Source organism: Podarcis pityusensis, assembly GCF_964106645.2.
Source record: "Podarcis pityusensis genome assembly, chromosome: 3".
Classification (NCBI taxonomy): domain Eukaryota; kingdom Metazoa; phylum Chordata; class Lepidosauria; order Squamata; family Lacertidae; genus Podarcis; species Podarcis pityusensis.
In genome coordinates this window covers 59,122,096-59,145,624 of record NC_138026.1, presented here as the reverse complement: position 1 = coordinate 59,145,624, position 23,529 = coordinate 59,122,096, and the positions used below count along the sequence as shown (strand labels likewise).

At 42.8% G+C, this 23,529-nt stretch overlaps 1 protein-coding gene across 1 annotated transcript in view; it reads left to right on the top strand.

Annotated features, from left to right (window-relative positions):
- Nucleotides 1-259: 259 nt before the first annotated feature.
- Nucleotides 260-23,529, top strand: part of LOC308473817 (uncharacterized protein) — a 115,949-nt gene continuing 92,679 nt past the window's right edge. Inside the window, exons 1-3 of the mRNA XM_080999547.1 lie at nucleotides 260-307; nucleotides 4,769-5,519; nucleotides 6,944-7,104. Coding sequence (XP_080855673.1) covers nucleotides 4,811-5,519; nucleotides 6,944-7,104 — 870 coding nt within the window. The 5' untranslated portion in view covers nucleotides 260-307; nucleotides 4,769-4,810. The remainder of the gene's footprint in view (nucleotides 308-4,768; nucleotides 5,520-6,943; nucleotides 7,105-23,529) is intronic.

The following is a 23,529-nucleotide window of genomic DNA, read 5'->3' as shown; positions in this document are numbered from 1 at the left end:
AGCAAAAGAATTGTACTAAAACAGAACTTCCAGAAGAAGAATATCATGACCTGCTGACAGACCTGCTCAGATAATTCCCTTTGACGTGAAACTAGGTCAGTTTTCTGGGAACTGTGCTCCCAGAATGAAACTGTGCCATCCCAGTCATTGGTAAGCAGGCGTAAATCATTTGCTTCACAGCTGCTGTACTTGAAGGAATGCTGCTTTTGTGTTTCCCATACATTTATTATTACTTGATATGTATTTCCCCTCAGAAACATATGGGATTCCTGAAGATGATCCAGAATCTCTGACATTGCCTATACAGGTCTGTCCAATTGCAGTTTTATCATTCTTCATGTGGGGGTGGTTCGTGTTTGAGCATATTTCTCTAACTACAGATGGTAGTGATTCAAAATATAAGCCAGCTGATTAACATTTTACACATCTATCACATGCTGTTTGATTTTTTGCAGAAATGTTGTGTGTATATGAACCTGGTAGCTGTGAGAAAATACACTAAACTAGAAAATCAGCAGCACAACTGACCATTCCAGATGCCTTGGTTCAGTGGCTGGAATGGTGATAGGTACCAAGGAAAAGGTGCAAAATGCAGGCAGGCTGGCAGGGAACTGGTATGAAGGAGGAAAAAGACAGCCTGATAGTCTTCCACATTCTTTTAATAAACTGCCTATGTTGAGCTACAGCAGGCAAGGAAGCACTGGCACTGGGGCTGATTTATTTTGATTGCACCCTATTTTATGGTCTTCCTATTTGCATGTTATTGATTGTTTTAATGTTTTGAATTGCATATTTACATACTTGCATAGTACAGTGGTACCTCGGGTTACATATGCTTCTGGTTACATACGCTTCAGGTTACAGACTCCGCTAACCCAGAAATATTACCTTGGGTTAAGAACTTTGCTTCAGGATAAGAACAGAAATTGTGCAGTGGCGGTGCAGCAGCAGCAGGAGGCCCCATTAGCTAAAGTGGTGCTTCAGGTTAAGAACAGTTTCAGGTTAAGAACAGACCTCCAGAACGAATTATGTTCTTAACCCGAGGTACCACTGTACGTGGTTTAGTTTATCTGCTTATCTTTGCTGCCTTGTGAGGATTCCCCCCCCCCAAAAAAATAGGATATAAATTTATTAAACCAATAAAATAAAAGGTATCTTCTAATTTCCATAAGCAATGCAACAAACCATGCCTGAGAGCATTCTGATCTGTACTGTTAGCACCCCCGCTTGAACTGCTTATGGTTCCTTCCTTCAGAAAGTGGCCCTATGGTGCAGAGAGTAAGGAATCTCCATCTGGCGGCTGAATGGGCTCTTCTGCTTCAAGTCTCATGATGCCTAACACCATGATCCTTATGGGATAAATTAACAAATAGTCATAAAGGAAAGTGAGAGCCATGTTGGACCCTTGAAACAAGGGGGGGAAGTGCTGCTTCTGTTTGTGTAGGAGGTCTACAGCTCATCCACCTTTCTTTCTTCACATGGACATATGTGCGCTGTCTCTTTTAGCTCTGGAATCACCCTGGAGGGGAGATGAAGAAGCTCCAGTTTCAGAATTCTGAAACAAGCAATGGAAGACTAAATGTAACTTGCTTGTTGTTCTTCTCTGCGGCACCTCCCCACCACACCCCAATGTCTTCAGAATATCTAAAGCCACTCGGACTTTGGCACTGCACACTTTTCTTGGTCACTTTAGAAATAATAATCAGTCTGAATGCCATTTCCCTGGTCCCAGATTCTGCCAATTAACTCTCTGAGATTTTTTTTTAACATCAGCCACAAATATTTAAAGCTTCCGAGATTTCCCCTTGTAAATAATCCGACCCTCATTTTCAGTCACCGCCTTTCACTCTGTGTACATACAGGAGGAGGAGACAAGGACATGCTGTGGTTGCCAGGATTCAGGGTTTGCTGTGAAATTTTGACATTCTGTTGTGAGCCATGTTGATATGCCGCATGTGCATAAGTCAAGTGGCACTGGTAACAACCTGAATTATTTCACTTGCCTCTGCAAGTGACGCATATGCATTGTACACAACATTTTTTAAAAAATGTATAGATTGGAGTACAGCTCATAGTACTGTAGGACTGTTTGATCACATGCTCATTTGAGGAATGCAAAAAGCTGGAACTAAACCAAGGCATAACCTGACCGTCTTTAATGCACTGAAACATATTTGAAGCATTTTGGCCCAGCAGCTAGAAGCTCAACCTTTTTAACACTGATTGCCCCATGAACATCTGTCTTAAAAAAAAACAACTCTCTCTCTCTCTCTCTCTCTCTCTCTCTCTCTCTCTCTCTCTCTCTCTCCCATACCTTAATCTAATATCTAAAATTTGCATATCACATGCTAGCTTTACAACAGCTTCCTGTCTATTAAAGTTTTAATTGGGAATTCTTCAGTAGTGTCACTGTTAGAAACAATGGGCAACAACCCCAGAAAACATAACTTCCAAATAGGGATGGCTAAGGATGAATAAGGTGAGTTGGGGACTGCTAGCACTGGAAGCAGAAATCTGTTTATCCACGAGCTTGGTACCAGTTCACATGGCTTGCATTTTCAGCTTCCCACATCGCCATGGCAAGGCAAGTTATCTTGGCTTGGACAAATGATGCTCTGTCATTTTTTTGGAACTAGTGCATCTTCAGAGAGCAAATGCTGCCAAACAGGACAGTGTCCCATCAAATTCCATTTCATCTCCTAGATTATAGTGATCTTATTGAGGAGTGCATTTTGCCATGCCAGAAAGAAATTTAGGCATTCACTGACTGGCCACTTGAGTGTTTTTGTGTTTGGGGGATAGTTCTTCCTTTCCCCTACTCTTCTTCACCAGCTCCACTGCTTTTTAGAACAGCAAGAAGAACAGCAGAAGAATATTTTCATAAACACGCTTTTCCAGACACTCATCCATCTCTGGGAAATAGTTGTGAAGTGGGCACATCAGACCCACACCTTACACACACACACACACACACACACACAGAGAGAGAGAGAGAGAGAGAGAGAGAGACAGAGACAGAGAGAGAGAGAGAGAGAGAGAGAGAGAGAGAGAGAGAGAGAGAGAGAGCTTGTTTCTCTCCTCATGGGATGCAATTTCCATTCACACTGACAGTTTACAGATTACTTATGGTTTACTGCTGCCATGCCTCTTCTTGTTGTTAGGTAGCTTCATTAGCACTGGAAGAAACGGACAGTAGCTTCTTGCTCTTTGTCCTGGAAACTCTGAAAGGTGCAGTCTTGAGAATTCTAGCATTTACTGCTTGAAATTGCTGTGAACTCCCTTTTCAAAAGCAGAGTCCTTCTGACTTCCTCACCCAAAGCAAGGAATTGTGGAGTACTTCTTCCTCAGCATGGGAGTTTAAGCATAACACAAAGAATCTGATCTCTGTGAGACAAGGGGGTTAAGTGGCTCCCAGTGGCACACTGAAGTAGCTGAGACTGTAGTAAGGGAGGCCTGTGGCAACAGTCAGATAGAGTCTCAAAGGACGATGGGCTAAGTGAATGCACAAATCTGTGTGTTTTAATTGTCCTATGGGGAAGGGAAGGGTTGCAGAGGATTGTAGAATGAAGCTTGCATGCCACGCAGTGGCAAGGGTGCTGTTTGCAGTGGGAGGATGCTTACTACAGCATGACTTATGCTTACTACAACATGACTTATATGTGTCACAAAATTCATCGGTTCATCTTTAACTGAAGTTTGTACAGATATAGGCTTGGACCCTATTATAAGTATATGGAAGAAAGTTCATGGAAAGAAGGGGGGAAATCCTAAACCACCCCCACCACCTCTAAGCTGCCTGTGCCCCCTTAAAAGCCTCTCCAGAGGATATGGGGCTCACCCTGAACTCTGTATAATGGGCATGGAGCTTGCTGGGGGAGAGGGAATTGCCAAAGGGGGGGGCTCTGTTCAGATTTGGGGATTGCACCCCATCCCACACTGTATATAGGACAGCACACCCAACCATGCACAATTTTCAGGAGGCACAAGGAGAGAAGATGGTGGGAATGTTCTTTCCATGAATTTCATTCTGTTCACTTATTTTTGGAGCTGAGCCATAATAAACAGCTGGGAAGGGAAAGCAAGGAGACACAGGTGAAGCTCAGGCATAAGAGGGGCTGGGGGGTGTTTCGATTTGCATGTAACTGTCCCTAAGGGTATGCTTGCACAGGTTTAGTTTGCACATAATACCAAGCCATGATTTATTAGAGGTACTCTTAAAAGTGTAGCAAATTGTCCATGTCTTGGTTTAGTTGTAATAAGATTTAGCATCACTGGAGGGTCACCACTGGGATTTTCTGACACAGGAAGCAAAGTAGTCTTTTCCCCATCTCTTGTAGCTTTAACAGCATATTCCAAAGTATCCCTACTGATTTCTATGGGTTTGTTTAAAGCAAGCCGTTTGAGCTTTGCTTCCCTGTTGTGTTGCACTGTTTGGCATTTCTCTCAACTCTGAGCCTCAAGCCACCCATGGAGCTAGCTAACAGTGCCGCTGTTTATGATGTATGGGCACTGCTGTTTATGATCTCTTTTCCCTTGCCAGCTCTGAAAGGAAGTAGGAATAAATTTGTGGGAAAGATTGTACATTGTCCATACTTACACATACTTGAATTAATTCCCCATTTTTAATAAGAGTAAGAATAATAATAATAATCTCTTTGAGTCACTATTTGGGATGAAACTTGATTTGTACTGGACTAATTAATTCTCCCAGGATTATCTTAAGAGGAGATGGCTAAAGTGTGACCTGTCTTTGGGTTTTCTTTTTCAGCAGCTCCTGCATCTGGCTGCAGAAACCGACCTACTCCAACACATGAAAAGACTTGCTTCCTGTACTATGGTACATAAAACTCAGGACATGCTTGGTTTGGAATTGCTCAAAGAGTTTTTAGAATATGACTGTGGGATTCAGCAGGAATGCATCATAGAAGGTCCAAATGTCAGTAAAGTTGTGGAAGAAGCTCAACGGAGGTCTATCGTGGATCATTCTGAGCCATTAAACCCACAACGCATCCAGTCAGTAGAGAATTCAGCTGTGCTTCTAAGGTTGTTGAGAAGTTGCCAGGTCAAAGGAGGAGATGCAGCAGCTGTCATCAAGTTCCTTAGAAAGACTCTAGTCAATAAATGGCCTGATGGAGAGAAGGCAACTCAAGAAGCTTCCAAGAAGGAGCAACAGATTGATGATGGGTGCTGGTTTGTTTTTCAAAGGATATGTCTACCAGAGCCTTTTCAGAAGAACTTGGATAAGGGCAAAAGAGGATTTGAGCAATCCCGTTTCAAAGATCTAAGATGTGCAGAAGAAAAAGAAAATAAAGGAAATAAACTGTCAACTGTTTTCAACTCCATAATGATGTTACCTAAACTTCTTCGTGAAGAAGAGGAAAAAATGCTGCTCCAGTCTTTACGAAATATGTCCAGAGGAGAGAGAACAGTATATCTCAAACAACACGGTCTTTTGCAGAACAGCCCCCACAACCCATTCATTCCAGGACTAAGTGAGAGACCTCGTGGTCTTTGGACAGGTAGCTTGCCTTTCAGCCTTTTAAAAAAATAAAAAATACACGCTTTAATCTCACTCCCCCTTTTAAATACCTACAGCAGCATCTGTCATTTGGCAAATTTTGGAGAACTCGGCAAGCCTTTCCTTACCAAAGGAAGTTGGCAACCATGATGAATGTGCCTTTTAAGGTCAAATCAACCTTGCATTTGTAGTGAACCATTAAAAATCTTACAAAGGCATTTTGTTTAAAGTACTTACATGCTGTCTTTCAGGACTAAGCCTCCCAAGGTGGCATCTGTAAGGTAACTTATTTCACATACATAACCGAGCCTCATATACACATAGCAGGAACACTGAGCTCCCAAATGATTCACAGTGCAATCCACTTGGCAATGCTTCCAGTTCAGATCCCCCGTGACCTTCCTTTTACCCATACAGCTGGAATGCAAAATCCTGGCATGCAAAGATGGGATTGTTGCTTTGTGCCTGCAAGTGAATAGAAGACATAAATGGCCAGTTAGCAGTCTGAGAAAGAGATGTCACTGCTGTGATCTTACTCTATACCATGCTTCCTCAACCTCGGCCCTCCAGATGTTTTTGGCCTACAACTCCCATGGTCCCTAGCTAGCACGACCAGTGGTCAGGGATGTTGGGAATTGAAGTCTCAAAACATCTGGACGGCCAAGGCTGAGGAAGCCTGCTCTATACTACCAAGTCTGACAAGTCTTTCAAGCCATGTGGACTTTGAGCCTGCAGTGCGCTGAGGCATTTCATGTCTTTGCTGACATCTCCTATGCAGAGAATTTTGGCACTGACTACCATCCTGACCATTCAAAATTCCACTTTCACAAGTGGGACCTGTAACAAAGCATTGGCGTGTGGTGTAATGTGGGAGTCAGTTATCCAAGTCCTCTTCCAGGAAAATCCATTCCGTTCCACATTTATTCCCCCTTCTGCCATACTCTTCCATTTTGCCACTTTTCAACTTTGCTCAGCATTCTGTGGTCACTGAGCATGATCATTCTTTATTGGACTATGTTTAGGGTTCCCCCCTGAACTTTTGCTCCTTTAAGTTTTTGGTACTTCTGCAAACCTTGGGGTTTCCTTAGGCATGCTGATACCTCCATCTTGTCAGTGGTGATAAGGATCCACGGTCAAGTAATGAATTCACTCTTTGCAAACACCAAGTATGCATAAGCAGATGTTGGTGAACTACAGTTTCCATCATCCCTGACCATTGGCCATGCTTGCTAGCAACATCTGGAGGGCCAAAGTTTCCCCACCCCTGGCATAAATGAGAATAGTGTGTTCAGGGGGAAATCCTTTCTCAGTGAGAATTTAATACATGTAGCACGCCGACTGTATAGAAGCCATTACATGTTTTTCCTTGTGTTTTAAGAATGCTGTTGAAAATCCATCTCTCTCCCTCATTTCCATATCTAACAGAGCCTAAAGCCTTTAAAGTACAGCACAAGAAAATCTTCACAAGGCCTGTGTCTCCTTTCTCTAACGATCGTATGTACAACATCAAATCTCTGAAGGAAAACTTCCACATGTATAAGAGTGAAAAAGAGCCAACACAGTTCATCCAGGTCAAGTTACCTCAGGTACAGGAATATTATCTTAAGTTCCCCCTGAGTTAAAGTGAGATCTTCTGTAAAAACAAACAGCAGAAGTAGATTGCTTGATTTCATGCTTGAAATTTAAAAAGAAATACATTTCCTTATGTTTTTTTCTATATCTGATTACTTCTTAGGCTTTTATCTGTACATAATTTTTTCCCCCATATTCAGACATATACAACCCTCAGCTTTTAAAAGTTAATTTACATAAGAAGTAGGGAACCTGTTTCTCCTGCCAAGGACTGCATTATCTAATAATAATAATAATAATAATAATAATAATAATAATAATAATAATTTTATTATTATTTATACCCTGCCCATCTAGCTGGGTTTCCCCAGCCACTCTTAGGGGTAAACTGGCACTATATGCCAGTGGTGTTGGGATCAGAGCCAGAAGTGGGTGGAGTTTGCCTCATTACATGCCCCTCCTCTTCCTGCAATCTCATCACTTTCTCTAGTTATTTGTACCCCATATCTCCCTCCCAGCCCCTGCTCTCTCCTCCCTCTCTCTCCCCTGCAACCCTGTTTTTCTCTTTCTCTGTGTGTGCCACCCCATCTCTTTGATGCTACAGGTGATGAACGTGACCCAGATCTGACAGAATCTTGTAGGATTTTGGAAAGGCTGCCAGAATTTTTCAGCAAGATTCCAAACATGTGATGCCAAAGAAAATTTGACCTAGATTCTACTTAGATTAATATCGGCGATAGCACTAAGTGCGTGTGTTTTTCTACATGGGCACATTCTTCAAATCACTCAGTGCTGACCTACACTTAATAGCCATAGTCCAGAGAGCAACTTTAGGTATGCTGTAGGGTTTAAGCATGCCCAATGGGATTTTCTGGGGTTTTTATTATTATTGAAGAGCAGGCCTGCATGCAATATAGTACACAAACTGCTTTTGAAAGCATCCTTAGTTTCACAAACATTGCGTTCCATAAGGCATGTTGGCTGCTGTTTGAAAAACATAAGCTCAAGCCCTCTTTTGGCACACAGCACTAGTTGTACTGTTCTTTGGATCCTGGCCACTATGTTGAGCAGAAGAAGATGAAGAAGAGAGATGCAAATCAAAGGATTATAACCCCACTCCATAAACATTCCAAGCAAAGCTCGAAAAAACGTTCAGGGAGCATTCAGGTTCTTTCACTTCTCAGTCCTTGGGGGAATCAAAATATCACATAACATGGATTCTGTTCAGTGTTTTTCGCTCCAACAGACATTTCCTTTGTAGGTGTTTAGGAACCAGCTTACCAGTGGGAAAGAAATAACTCTTTGAAGAGGACTCTGCTTACACAGTTACTTATTCACTTTCAGTTCAACTCATCTTCCCACAAAAATAACAAAGATGGGAATGCATTGAGGTAGGCTGCTTTTCATCCCAGCTGGTGTTGGCAAAACATAGGTATTTTCACCTGATTTCAACAGATTTTTATCTGTCATTTCACTGCTCATGTGGGTGGTCTGTCCTTCTGAGAATATGATGGACACCTAGTTTTTGAAAAAGCCCTCGTGGCCTCAAGAGTCAGATACCTTTTTTTTAAAAATGCCCATATTATGCTGTTAACTGTTGGTAGTGTGCCAAGATATCGTTAGAAACTTCCAAGCAGTGATGAATATACTGTAGAGTCCAGATCAACCTCTCCCTGAACAAAAACAAATTGAAAAAATTCTTGTAAATCTCCAGCAAGCCACATCAGTGATGCCCTCGCCACATCAAGACCTCATAAACATCTTGCAAACAACATGTGGACCACATTAATTATGCGCGTGTAATATTAGATATCTGAAGCATGCATCCTGTTTCTTTTGCAATGTGCCAGCCATGCTCATGGCATCCAGAAACCACCTGCAAACCACATCAGCTAAAATTAATCATGCAACCTACATAGCTGTGGATTTCCAGCTTATAAGAGACATTTTTGCTAAACAGCAGTTTATCAGTTGGGTGGGTTAGTTTCTGGCTGCAGGTAACAAAAAGTAAAATTTAAATTGATCAGGGAAGCTTGCAGTCTATAACAAGAAGGCATGTCAGTAACAAACAAACAAAAATGTGTTTCCTAGCAGCATAGTGGAGTAGCACAAAATAGAATTCTATATACATTTGCAATCCAAGAAACTTTCAATCTTCATATGCACATTCAAAATCTGAAGATGTGGCAGGTTCTTTTTCAGCAACATTCATTTAACTTTTATTTATGTTATAAAGTACAGTACTTAAAATTGTTTGGTACAAAATCCATTATTTGAGATGCAGGCGAATGTATCTTGTAACAAGGATACAACCACCAGCATAACTGCAACCTACATTGAGAAGGACTCAAAGTATTACATGGTATCTTCAACAAAGTGCATGGAAGTTTGATGCTGAGGCATATAAAATAGTAGGTGGATTTCATGAAACAGTTGCTGTTTCAGACTGCCTATCCTTTCCTGATTCTACAGGCCATGGTTCTGCCTGGCTGAACTAATAGGAATGAATGTGGCTGGCTGTGATTTGTGAATATTAGATGTGTCCAACTAGCCTGTTTAAGATTCAGGAAAGTGCTGTCTGGAAATACACGTAGGTCACCAGTATCACAGATAATGTACACAACAAGTGCCCTTCTGAACTAATTTGGATCATGTCAAACCACTAGACAAGTAGTCCTGCCCTAAAATATCTCCCCGTTAGGAAGTTTATTTTGCTGTGGCTCCTGTCTCGCTCATTAGGTGTTTTGGAAGGAGGTCTAATGCACTACATTATCACTGATGTGGTTTGCATGTGTTTTTCCAGTAATTTTCCCCAACTGTTTGCATTCAGCACTGGACCTGATTGGAGTTCCTTTTTCCTTTACCACAGTGATACTTAGCATGACTAGAGGACTGTAGCCAACACTTTGATTGGTGAATTCCATGGCTTCCCACCCCTCCTAGCCACGTAATCACCAGACTGTGGGCCGAAACCTCTTATTTATTTGGTACCCTGCTCAAAAATCCAAGATTCCCATGGTTACTCAAAATAGAGAATGTAAACCATCAAAACAAAAGACAAGCCATTAAAGCATAACTGATAAAGCAGTGTTGAAATCAATTGGCCCTTTTTTGCCACCTGGCGTCAGACAATCTTCCCTAGAGATAGAACATTCCAGAGCCAAAGTGCCACTACAGAGAAGGATCTGTCTTCAGGGATGACCTTACTTTCAGGAAAAAGGCAGACCTTAATCCCCCCCCTCCTCCTCCTCCTCCTTCTTCTTCCTAACCTTTCCCCAACTTTTCTTGTCTGTCTGCCTTCTATGTGGCACACACTTGTCCATCTGTCTCTGTTCCTCACAGGCCTTTCCTTTTTCTTCTTCTCTCTGGCTGTCCAATTGGCTTTCTAAATTTTTTTTGTGCAAGCTCTGTTCTCTCCCCCCCCCCCACAGATGCTTCTGACTCTTTGCTTCCTGTCCTTCTGCCAGTCTAATACACACACCGTTTGCAGTGAGGCTTCCATCAGTACAAGCCCAGGAACTAAGCAATGGCTTAGATGGAAGGGGGCTTGGTAAAAATATGGAAAATAATTGTTTGTTTGTTTGTTTGTTTGTTTGTTTGTTTTTACTGAATTTATATACCCCCATACCCAGAGGTCTCAGGGTGGTTCAATATTAAGCTCTATTTTTGCAGATGAGCGACAGAGCTGCAAATCTGGTACAAAACATTGTCAAGAGATCCACACTTCTTTATGCATGATTTGTTTTTGAAATATTTGTTGCTGCTCTCAATGGCCTACAGTATATGATAAAATAATGTGGATGGTAATAGGTCTGGCTGTCTCAATTCACTGGGCATTCAGTTCTGGTTTGGGAACTATTTTTGGAAGCCAAATGTCCAATTGTTTTGGATTAAAAACCCAACACTGATGAAGAAGAAGAGTTTGAATTTGATATTCGGCTTTATCACTACCCTAAGGAGTCTCAAAGCGGCTCACAATCTCCTTTCCCTTCACCCCCCACAACAAACACTCTGTGAGGTGAGTGAGGCTGAGAGACTTCAGAGAAGTGTGACTAGCCCAAGGTCACCCAGCAGCTGCATGTGGAGGAGTGGGGAAGCAAACCCAGTTCACTAGATTACGAGTTCACCGCTCCTAACCACTACACCACACTGGCTCTCACTGGAAACTCAGCAAGTGTGCAGTAAATGGTGGTGTGACTGCAGCCTCATAAACACTGTCTAATCCCAATATTGCAAGGTCTCTGTAAAACAAATGTAGTCTTTGGCTAATTATGATGTTCCTCTTCCATTGCTAAAGCAAATGTTTGAAACTAGAGTTTGAAGTTCTTATTGTCTCACTCAACTAAGTATCAAATACAAAAACTTGCCACCCTCATAAATAAGTATACAGGATTGAGTAACATCTCCTGGGATACCACAGTGTCCTGTACAATGATATTACATTGCCACTGTAAGTAGATATATTGGTCTAAATGTTTTAATACTGGATTGTAAGCTGAAGATAAGTGCTCCCGCCTTTCAACTATCAAATTTCCTGCTGTTGTTGGAAGGTAATGGAAGCTGGAATATTAATGGGCTGTGCTTGCGTGAACATGGAAAAAGGATCCTCCCTTTTTGGTATTTCAGTGCTTACCCAGTGTACTCTGCCATATTCTATGCTGTACCCACTGTGGGAACTATTGTGTTGGCCCAAATACTTCAAATGCTTTAGTTAGTTCTCTGATTTCATGTTTGGCAGAACAAAGTGGATAAAATTCTTCTCTTATTTCTTCACTACAGTTTGAAAGTGTGCTTTCCCTGTCTTCAGAAACATAATACCTGTGCCAGGGTCCCAATATGTCTCTGCCTACCAAAACATCTTAGCCTGGTTATTTCTGATGGGGAGGTATTTTTTGTTCTATACAGGTTTTAAAGAAGATGTTGCAGCATTTCGAGATTCACATCTCACTGTACAAAATACTTTGCTCCACTCTGGAGGCCACCCTGTGCTTTAAAGGATCTTCCCCCTCCTTTTGTGAGTTTATTTCATGATAGAAGCCCACCTTGGCATCCTGCTCTATACACTGGAGCGCAGTAGGTCATTTAAAAGAGAGAGGGGTTTGGTTAATCACAGTACTGCCTAGAACCATGCAGAATTTAGCTGAAAACTTGGACACCCCACAATCTTCAGTGTATATTGACTGTTGAAGGAAAAGCATTCCACACAAGCTCAGAGGAAGTTGTTACCTTTGTTATTTCCCCTGTTTTCCAGGAATGAGTCTTGGCAGACAAAGCATTTTATCGGTGAACCTGGCTCAGATTATGGCCCCAATGTTCTGCACCTGACTACCTCAGGGAAAATATGCTAATCAGAATTTAATATTCTATTAAAATTTTGCTTTCCGTTCTAAAATCCATTCTTCCCGCCCTCTGTCATTTATCAGATTTGTGGCTGAGAGTGTCTGCAAATTGCTAGATATCCACACTACTCATTTATGCCTCTATATTGCATGATAATATGGAAAAACCTGTTCCAAAATCATTGCAGGCAGCCTTACACTTGAGTGCCTGGTCCCTGAAGTCTAGCTTCCCTTTGTTGTTGTTGTTTAGTCGTTTAGTTGTGTCGGACTCTTCGTGACCCTATGGACCAGAGCATGCCAGGCACTCCTGTCTTCCACTGCCTCCCGCAGCTTGGTCAAACTCATGCTGGTAGCTTCGAGAACACTGTCCAACCATCTCATCCTCTGTCGTCCCCTTCTCCTTGTGCCCTCAATCTTTACCAGCATCAGGGTCTTTTCCAGGGACACTGTCATGTACTTTGCTAGATGCTGTAAGGTTTTTTTTATTCTATTTTTACAGATGTGCCACAAAATACCTGAACAAAGCTCATGGACCACAATTTGGTAACCTCTGGGCTAAAACTTGGATAGCTAACATTATGTCCTCCAGATGCTATAATTCTCATCAGCCCCATTTAGCATGGCCAATGGTCAGCGATGATGGGAGTTGTAGTCCAGCAATATCTTGAGGGCGCCATATTGGCTACTCCTGATCTATAGGCAGAATAGCAATGGGAAAACACCAAACAGCATTTGAGCCAGTGCTCTTGCAAGGAACTTATTAAAACTATTTTTTATTATGTTGCATATGACCAGCTCACTGCTGCTAAGCTTTGGCATGAGAAACTGATTAAAGAGAGGTTTGTTTGTTTTCTTTCTTTCTTTCTTTCTTTCTTTCTTTCTTTCTTTCTTTTTTTACATCAGTTATAGTTTTTAATAGTTTCCCACCGAGAAATTTATTAGCACCATAATAGCGGAAGCATTTTGTGGTAATGGAGGACAAAACATGAAAAGAAAATAACATGAAAATGAGCCAACAAGTTTCTTTAGGATGATTAGTCACAAACAATAGTGACCATGCTTTCATTCCACCTCCCTCCACCGAACGCCTGTGAGCAGAATTAGTGATTGTTCTTTCAAAGTTCTGTGGAATTGTAAAAAGTGACAAAGTTGTTGCACTTGTTTGGAAGGCAATCAGAAGGAAAATGGATGACACATTGCTACCATGTGTCTAAATCTAATCCAAGTTTCAGCTTAAGCTATTGCCAGTTAAAAGATTAATGGAAATTCTGCAAAACAGAAATTGTCCTTAAAATGTATACTGGAGTCTTGCATTGCTTGGCTTTAGGTTCATTTTCCTACTTCAGCTTCTATGCACTTTCAGATACTTAAAATGGAGAGCAGGTTGCTTTCTTTAAAATGTGACTGCAATTAAGATAGCTATATGTGAGTTTCATGCAATCAGGTGATGGTGTAAGAAGACAGATTCTTTAAAAGAGCAAAGTGTATCAAGAACATGCACGCGATTTTATAAAAAAAACCTTTATCCTCTACAGCTAATTTGTAATTATTTCACAATTCTTATCTATTACACACCAACAGACAGCACAACTGCTGGAAGATAACATTTGATGTTCTCAGTATGGCATATTAACATGCAACCTGAATTTGTTATATTGCTGCAGGCCACCCCAATCTCCAAACAGGGTGAGATTCCAGGGATTCCAGGGTTTGGTTTCCTTGGAATAAGAGATAGCAGAGACTGTGGTGTCTTTAGGATATATGGTTTATTTACACAACCTGACCCTATGATGGAGGGTTTTGGTTCTTATTTTTACATAGTAATTTATATTGTTTTTTTATATTGTAATTTTGTTTTGTGAACCTCCTTGAGATCTATGCGTATAGGTCTGAAACCCCTTGAGTTATCCTCTTAAAATACCCATGATTCTCAGATTCCATGATATGGTCACATCCAGAAGGTGTGGAAGTAATCTAGTTCTACTAGTTTGCAGCCAGTTGTTCTTTGAAATCACCAGTCTCCGAAGATGAACTCAGCCACTGGCCAGGGCCCATCCTTCTCCTACATCAGGGTGGTTCCCCCAATAACTGCCAGAGACTTCATCCCCACGAAATCCCTTGGTGCATTGGAAGGAAGACCATTTTATGTGCCCGCATATACAGGCGCCCAGCCCTGCAGCTTAATGCATCTTCGTTTTGCTGACACAGCATTCAGCGTTCCCTGAGGGACTGACCTAAGGACAAAAGCACTATTGAAGCACTTCAGACTTCATGCTTCACCAGCCCTTGTCTCAATGGATAATCTCATCATTTTGAGTCAGGGTCTGCATTTCTGATTTAGCAGAGCAGTTCGCGAGCTATTTCAGTGCTCTCTCTTTCAGTATTCCACCCAGCGTTCAGGTGAAGAATATGTCAGGAGGAAAGATAAAATTCAAAATTTTGTAGCATTTTAGAATTTAAATATTCACATTTTGCTTTTGAAGTCTGCCTTCCAAGAAAACCAGCAACAACAATAGCAGCATACAAACCTAAATCTTAACCCTTGTTGAAGAATATAAAGATAATGGTACTCAGGAAATATGTTCATATATTTACTTGGACTGCTTAGTTAATGTAGAATAATGGACACCAGGTGGAGACAGGCACTTCATTGTTGCAGTTTGTGTTTCTTCTTGTGAATTGACTCTTCTGTTAACTAAATACCTTGAGCTAATCTTGAGAATAGGCAAGACAACGTTAACTATTGAAGGACTCGTTCCTTCTGCATCATCTCAACTCTGAAGTGTTTATGTGAGTTATCAGAGGTGGAGAATCTGAAAGCTGCTCCTAACCAAAATTATCCAGAAAAAGCTAAATCTCTCTACTCCCCACCCACACATGGCAATTGGCGATTAAACTATATTCAAATGCTGTTAAATAGTATAGAAGTAGATCTGTTAGACTGCTCAATGTTCACTTTTTGTTCCACTTTTTATGCTGATTCATAGCCACCAAATGTCATCTGACAGAAAACAACACTGCTAAAGTACTAAGGTCAAGAGATGATGAATTTGATAAATATTGTGACATGTAAAATAAAGGCTTCTTCTCCTTGTCCTTCCCCCTCAATGGTGCTCACATCCCAGGAGGCTAACACCGCTTTTGTGTTGGCCCTCTTAGGCAGGCCAGATCGGGCCAGACCAAAGGCCCAGGAGCTCACAGGGGGCCACCACCCAGGGCCCCACCCTGCCTCACCACAGCACTAGGCACACTCCTTGCTAACCTGATGCATTAAGTGGTGCAGGAAGGTGTATGCTGCTGCTGCTGCTCTTGAATGAGAGCGATTCAGCGCCTGAGAAATGGGCTCCTAGGGTAAGATTACCCAACACACAATGTCCCCTGGATGATGGGCAACGTGATCCCAGGCAACCACTGTGCAAGGGAGCTGAGTCTCTCCCTTCCCTAGAGCACCACGACTAGATGACTTCCCACCAAACCAGGTGTGCAGGAGCGAACAAATTCATTTAAGAACACTCACACTGAGGGCTGGGCAGAAGCAATGGTGGCAGCAGCTTTTACCCAGTCTACACATCTCCTTTATCTCCTTCCTCGTGCTATGAGACTCTTTGAAGTGCAACAGAGAAAGTCCAGTGGGCTCTTCTCTTTTCTGCACCCCATCCATGGCACCTTCTTAAAAAATTGGATAAATCCCTTTCCTTCCTTCCTAAGACCCCATTGCAGAGATGGGGCTGGGCTTGGATTTGTTTACACATTTGGGTCCTTCCCAGGCCCAGCCCAATGCATATTTTCACTTTTCCAGAGCAGAGCCTTTGGATTTCCCAGTGGCGGCTAGTTACTGGGGGAGATGTATGACTCCACCCACCCACTCCGCCCCACCAGTCAAAACCATATATAACCAAATTCCCATTCTATTCTATACTACTTTTCTAAAAGAGTTTTGAGGAGCTGAATCATGTTCAGGCCATTTGACTGCACCTTAGCTACTATTAGTTCCGCAGGACAAACCGAGGTATTTTTGAGCATGCAGGGCAGATAGCAAAACTGAGCTGGTAAGCATCCTCCAAAAACAAGGAGTTTGGCTGGCCAGCTTCTCAGCACTATTCTAGGCTTGTAAAGTTGGCACAGAGTGCTACTTGTTCCTCTGCACTGGGGGCTCTGGGGTTTTAGAGCTATTGAGCTTTCTGTCGGGATAACATTTCAGTACGTGTCCTAAATGCTCTGCATATAAACACGAGGGCCCCAATAAGGAGTAACTTGTGAGTCATTGAAAGCCGAAACCAAACTTAAGAAAAGCTATTTTGTTTTCTTAAGGAGGGATTTTTTTAGAGAGAGAAAAGAAAGTACAATTACACACTTGAGCTATTTGGCAGGTTTGTAGAGAAAGGCACAGCTTGCAAATTAGAAAACCTTCTCCTCCCTACAGGAGTGCGTCATTGACTTGAAGAACTGTTATTGAAGCAGTTTCTAAACTAGTCCTGTTTGCTAGCCACAGAAACTTTATATATATATATATATATAATAAACAGGCTGTTTTGCATGAGGCAGATGCCTGCAAATTGGCTATTAACTGACTTCTGATCCCTAGGAAATTGGGTCACTCTGTGTACTTGATAAAAGATATCTCAACTGTGAAGTAATGGTACTGGGTAAACACCAGATAATGTTGGCCTTTCCTAGAGGAAAAAACATTAACTGCTTAAAATTACTGTACCATAACACTCCACCTTTACATCTGTGCTACTGACTCTCAAACTTTGGGATTGTTGAAATATATACAAAAATAATAATAATTTGAGTTGTGTGACTCAAATAAGGTCTACTAGATCCAATTTTTTAGAGTAATGTGAACTCCTGGGACCCCTTCAGGATTAGGGGCCCTGACGCTGAAGCTTCATCAGTATCACAGTATTGTTATTATTATTTATTGAATTTATATACCGCCCTATACCCGGAGGTCTCAGGGCGGTTCACAGAATAAAATCAAGATACAAAATCACAAAATACCTAAAAAAAAATAAAAACAACAACCCAATAGCCCCCCAACACATTTTAAAAGGGCATAGGATGTAAATCGGATCAACCAAGGCCTGATTAAAAAGGAACGTTTTACCTGGCGCTTAAAGGTGTATAATGAAGGCACCAGGTGAACTTCCCTGGGGAGAGCATTCCACAGACAGGGAGCCACTGCAGAGAAGGCCCCGTTCTCGTGTTGCTACCCTCTGGAACTTTCAAGAAGGAGGCACAAGAAGGAAGGCCTCAGAAGATGATCTCAGGGTAGGTTCATATGGAAAGAGGCGGTCCTTGAGGTATTGTGGTCCTGAGCCGTTTAAGGCTTTATGGGTCAAAACCAGCACTTTGTATTAGGCCTGGAAACTAATTGGTAGCCAGTGCAGTCGGACCTGGATCGGTGTATTATGCTCAAACCGTGAGCAACCTGGCTACTGAATTCTGCACTAGCTGAAGTTTCTGAACCATCTTCAGAGGCAGCCCTATGTAGAACTCATTGCAGTAATCTAACCTTGAGGTTACCAGAGCATAGACAACAGTAGTTAGGCTATCCCTGTCCAGATAGGGGCGTAGCTGGGCCACCAAAGCTGATGGAAGGCACTCCGAGGCAGTGAGGCCACCTGAGTCTCGAGTGACAGCAAAGGATCCAGGAATACTCTCAAGCTACGAACCTTCTCCTTCAAGGGAAGTGTAACCCCATCAAGAGTAGATCCATCCCTGTGCATAGTCAGATTAACCCAAAACACCAACCCATCAGTGGCCTGTCAAGGGAACTGGATCCACTGTGCTAGATTTCCAACAGGTGGATTGCTATTGTGTAGCAGGAGGGAGAAGGATGAAGCAGAGGGGAGGTTGGCACAGTGTTAACTTATTTCAGATGTTTCTTTCATTTCAACAATTGTAAGTAAGAAGCGGATTGGAAGCACCTAGAAATATTCCCCTGCCCCACCTGCCACCCAAAAAATCGCAACATTATGCTTCTTAATATTATAGCTATTTTATAAGGCACATAGAATTTTCTAGGTGCTGGTTAGAGCTTTTTTTAAAACAACAACAACAACAAAACAGTTCTGGATCCTTGACTCACAATGTAATAGACATGAAACATAAAGGAAAAATGAATGGCATGGGAAGAGGAAAACAAAAGTTACAGAAAAGTTACAGAATTGATATTCTAGTCACCAACTGGAATGGCTGCTGAGAAGACAGTTGTGGAGGAGGAAAAGCTAACCAGCAGCTGACTTCATTCAACCCCATGGCTTCGCTGTCTTTCTTTAGGCTCTCACAGGAGAGACTTGCTACAATGCTACTAATGTAGCTGATTGGATGGCATACAAAACCCAGAAAACATTTGACGTACAGTGGTACCTCAGGTTACATTTGCTTCAGGTTACATACGCTTCAGGTTACAGACTCCGCTAACCCAGAAATAGTGCTTCAGGTTAAGAACTTTGCTTCAGGATGAGAACAGAAATTGTGCTCCAGCGGCGCGGCAGTAGCAGGAGGCTCCATTAGCTAAAGTGGTGCTTCAGGTTAAGAACAGTTTCAGGTTAAGAACGGACCTCCGGAACGAATTAAGTACTTAACCCGAGGTACCACTGTACTGTATATTGTTTCTAGGATGCTTGTGCTGTTAAAAAGAGCTTAAAAGAAGGCTTTTTGTTTTTAATGTAGGTGTTCTTTCTTTCCCCCCTCCCTCCTTCGTCTGGGTGGCTGTCTCACATTTAAGCCAAAATCCTAAGTACAGTATGCCCTGTACATGTAGCTTCGCCTTTTCCTATTAGTTCAAATATTTTACTGTACTAGTTCATTTTAGTCAGAAACCGCTTTTCAGTTCGGAAAGGAGAGACAGGAAAACAAAATATCCTTTTAAGGTGGGTGGCACCTGCATGCTGCGTCTCATTGGAGCGTCTTAAAAGGCAGCAGTGGATGAGGTTGGTGGCGTTAGCAGTGTCTCTGCTGAACATGTCATAGAAGAGGGGTTTTTTTATGTCCAGCATGCAATTAGGGTTAGGTAAAGGAAGTTGAGCAATCACGCAATGGCCACTGTTATATAACTCACTAGGCTGTGCCCAGGGAACAGAGTTGTAACTTAATATTGCCACAGAAAATGCACTGCCGCAGCCAAGGGTCAATAGCTATTTCCATTATAAACTCTGTCTTGCAGTTAATTTATAAACCAGACCTTTATATTATGTCAGGCAAAGACTTGGCGTAGGGTTGAAGGAGGCATAATTTTTAAAAAATACTTTCAGACATACTTTTTTAAAAAAATCTCAATTTCTTAAATTAGACCATCTTAAAGAGCAAGAAGAACGTCAGTGGTTCATGGCATTTTTTTTCATGAACAGCTTTGGGATTAAATTGTGTTTCCTTGGCCGCTTTTGTCCCATAGAGCTAAATATGTGAGAAGTAGATATTCCAATGACAGCCGTATCCTGAGAATAACTCTACAGTACCAAATGGGACGCGGGTGGCGCTGTGGGTAAAACCTCAGTGCCTAGGACTTGCCGATCGTATGGTCGGCGGTTCGAATCCCCACGGCGGGGTGAGCTCCCGTCTTTCGGTCTCAGCTCCTGCCCACCTAGCAGTTCGAAAGCACCCCTAAGTGCAAGTAGATAAATAGGTACCACTTTATAGTGGGAAGGTAAACGGCGTTTCCGTGTGCTGCGCTGGTGCCAGCTCGCCAGAGCAGCTTCGTCACGCTGGCCACGTGACCCGGAAGTGTCTCCGGACAGCTCTGGCCCCCGGCCTCTTAAGTGAGATGGGCGCACAACCCTAGAGTTGGACACGACTGGCCCGTACGGGCAGGGGTACCTTTACTTTTACCTTTACTTTACCAAATGGCTGCCTGGTACCTGTCTTCCACATTCCCAAGCAACGTGTGAGCACTGATATGCAGAAATCACATATGGTGTGGTCCATCTGGACTGTACCACTTAAGGTTGAAGTCTGGAACTTCATATTAGAATGCTTTGTCATGTAAAAATACTCTCTATGTAGCTATTCTATAGCCCTATGTAGCTATTCTGCTCAAGTGTAAATCGCAAGTGGGAAGAACAGGGACAAATGCGCTAAGCTTTGTCCTCCATTCCTTCCAACTCATAGAGGGTGACAGCCTGAAGTGGGGAACCTCCAGTACTGGTGAAAGCTCCTCATGCTACTGGTGATTGCCCTCCAGGAGTTGGTGGGCAATGGGATATTGAGCTCAGTGTGCTCATCTCCACTCTCCCTGGTCATGTGCAGGCTTTACAAATGAGCAGAATGTCTGCATCACACTCTGGATATCCTATTTTTCTCCTAAAGGGAAACTTTAAATAATGGAGGGATATTCAACATATGATCCACCCCTAGACTGAAGTGATACTGTTTAGGAGAGGCTGCACCTTGTGCTATTTGAATGTGTTGAGAGATCTGAATCTCTTGCTGAAAATGACCGTCAATTTCCATTGTACGTATTTATCCCCAAACTCAGGGAGCTGCCTTATACTGAGTCAGACCATTGGTCCATATAGCTCTATATTGTCTACACTGACTGGCAGGGGCTCTCCAGGGTTTCAGACAGGAAGCACTCCCAGCTGTACCAGGAGATGCCTGGGATTGAACCTTGGACCCTCTGTATGCAAAACAGAGATTCTTCCACTGCACCACAGCCCTTTCCAAATGTTCACCCGTGAATGTGTGGCTATAAGAATGAAAGAATTGCAACTCAGGTGTATGTATTCTTCCTGGTGCTCATAATGGAAAGCTAAATACAAAAATATCTGTTCATCTCTCTAATCCGATGCTACAGTATTCACTAAATTGTACAGACCGCCTTGTACAGTAAGTCCGCTCACTCTTCTGGTGTGGCGGTGTTGCAGGACAGCAGAGGCTTCAAGGGGGACCCCAACAAGGGAATCTTAGCTTCAGTGCCCCTTCCTGATGGGTGGTATGGGTGTAAGCCCGCACAGCCTATCAGGAAGCAAATCCTGGCCTGCATTGGCCAATGGGGATGCAGGCCTGGACATTGCCTGGGCCAGGGGGTGGAACTGATGGAGTGGGGAGGCTTCACTCAGGTCCACTCCCTGGCCATTTAAACAGCCCTCACCTGGGGCTACAGTATTCATAAATTGTATAGACCTCCTTGTACAATAACTATAGGTCGACAGGTTATAGCCTATAGGTCGACAGGTGAAGAGTTAGCAGCATTTTAGAAACAGGCACAATAGAGTGTTTAACATATAAAGCCTTTGTCCTTGATTCATGTTGATCCTTTCTCAAAATATGACAGTGTGTTTGTTTCTATTGCTCAGTTGTTTATCTGAACTTACTACATCCATGTAACCATATATTATTCTCAGACCTTAAAACATGGAAAGAGAGAAACACTTCACAAAATTGACCCTCAGACACTTGGGTGGTAATTGGCATGAAGTGAAAGAAATTTTGTCAAATACTGTAATCTTTTGGCCTGATGAAGAGCAGTTCATTTGTTTTTTGTTCCTGTTCCAGCATAGTATAACATTATTGAAGATGACTTCATAGGTCAAATTGCACTAAGAAACAAAACTTGAATTTAGCATTAAAATCTTCTAACTTGACAAAGCGTGTTCTCCCTAGCAGAGAGCACGTGTTGCGGTTGGGAACAGGCCACCCTCCAGTGACTAGGCAAATTTAGTTGAATCCCGACCATTTAAATGGTTAAACTGGGTTGCTGGGGTGTTTTGATTGTTGCCAATTCGGAGGAGGGGTCAGAGTCTATATATACAGGGGCCAGACGTTGGCACGGCCTCTTGGCCGTTTTGCATCGGATCACATGGAGCACTTGGACAATCTTCTCATTGTCTGGTTACATTTCTTTATTTCTTTATTTTCCCCTTCTTTTTAATCCTCTCTAGTCCCTTAAATAATTTAATTCCCCCCTTTTCCTGTTCAATTTCCCACCCCACCCCTTACCCTACCCCGTAGGAAGATTCTCCCTGTATCTGTGGCTTCCCTTTCCCAATAGGGAGAGAGCCCCCGTTAGGGGCTTTCTTTCGCAAAAAGGTTTCCCCCATTTCTCTTGTTGAAATTGTGGGGCTAGTCAGGGCTGTTACCAGCTTAGCTGGAATCACTTTCGTTTATAGTATCCCCGAAGGTTGGCTTTATGGCTCCCTGTGCCTCCAAGGACTATGAGCACTCTGTATATGCTCTTGAACTATGCTGTTTCTGAACAAGTTTATTTTCTTTAAGTTTGTTTTGCCCTGATAGTGGCGACTGCCATTTTAGAGATGAGCCATTGTGGCTTAGTGGCTAAAGTGTAGGACTAGGACCTGGGAGACAGGGTTCATATCCCCCTCTTAACCATTGTTATAACAAAACAAACTGCTCCTTTTGGGCTATTCTGTTGCTGGGTAGTTCGGCCCATTTGTGATAAAAGAACTTTGGGTTTCTTGAAGGGGTGCTTCCCTCTAAAAGGGCAAGCAGGGATACCTGGACAAGCTGTGGGCTACCTCAACTCTGCTATTTCACTGGAATCATTTATGCCTGGCCTAGCAGGTGATCCTAGGGCTTTGCCCTAGAATTCGATGGCCTGGAAGCGTTTCCGGCCTGAATAGTGTCCCCATGTGGTCCATGAAGCATTGGTTTCACTGGGTCAGCGGATAGTGCCGGTAATGCCTAGGTTGCAGGATTGGTCCCTGTATGGGACAGCTGCATGCTCCCCCATTGCTCTACCTGGACACTTAAGTCCTTTTGGTGGTTACCTCACTGCGAGGGATGTAACGGGCGCCATGTTTGCAATATGCAACTGGGAGAAAGCACCTTTGCGTGCGTTGCAGAGCACGGCGCTGCACGGGCTGCAATTGCATTGCATTGCTAGGAGATTTGCAGTTGCATTGCACGGAGGGTGTGTGCATTGCATGGAGGGTGTGTGTGCATTGCACGGAGTGTGTAGTTGCATTGCACGGAGTGTGTAGTTGCATTGCACGGAGTTTATTGTCGCATTGAACAGAGGGTGTGCAGTGCACGGAGTGTGTAGTTGCATTGCATGGAGTGTAGTTGCATTGCATGAAGGGTGTGTGCATTGCAGGGAGTGTGTAGCTGCATTGCATGGAGGGTGTAGTTGTATTG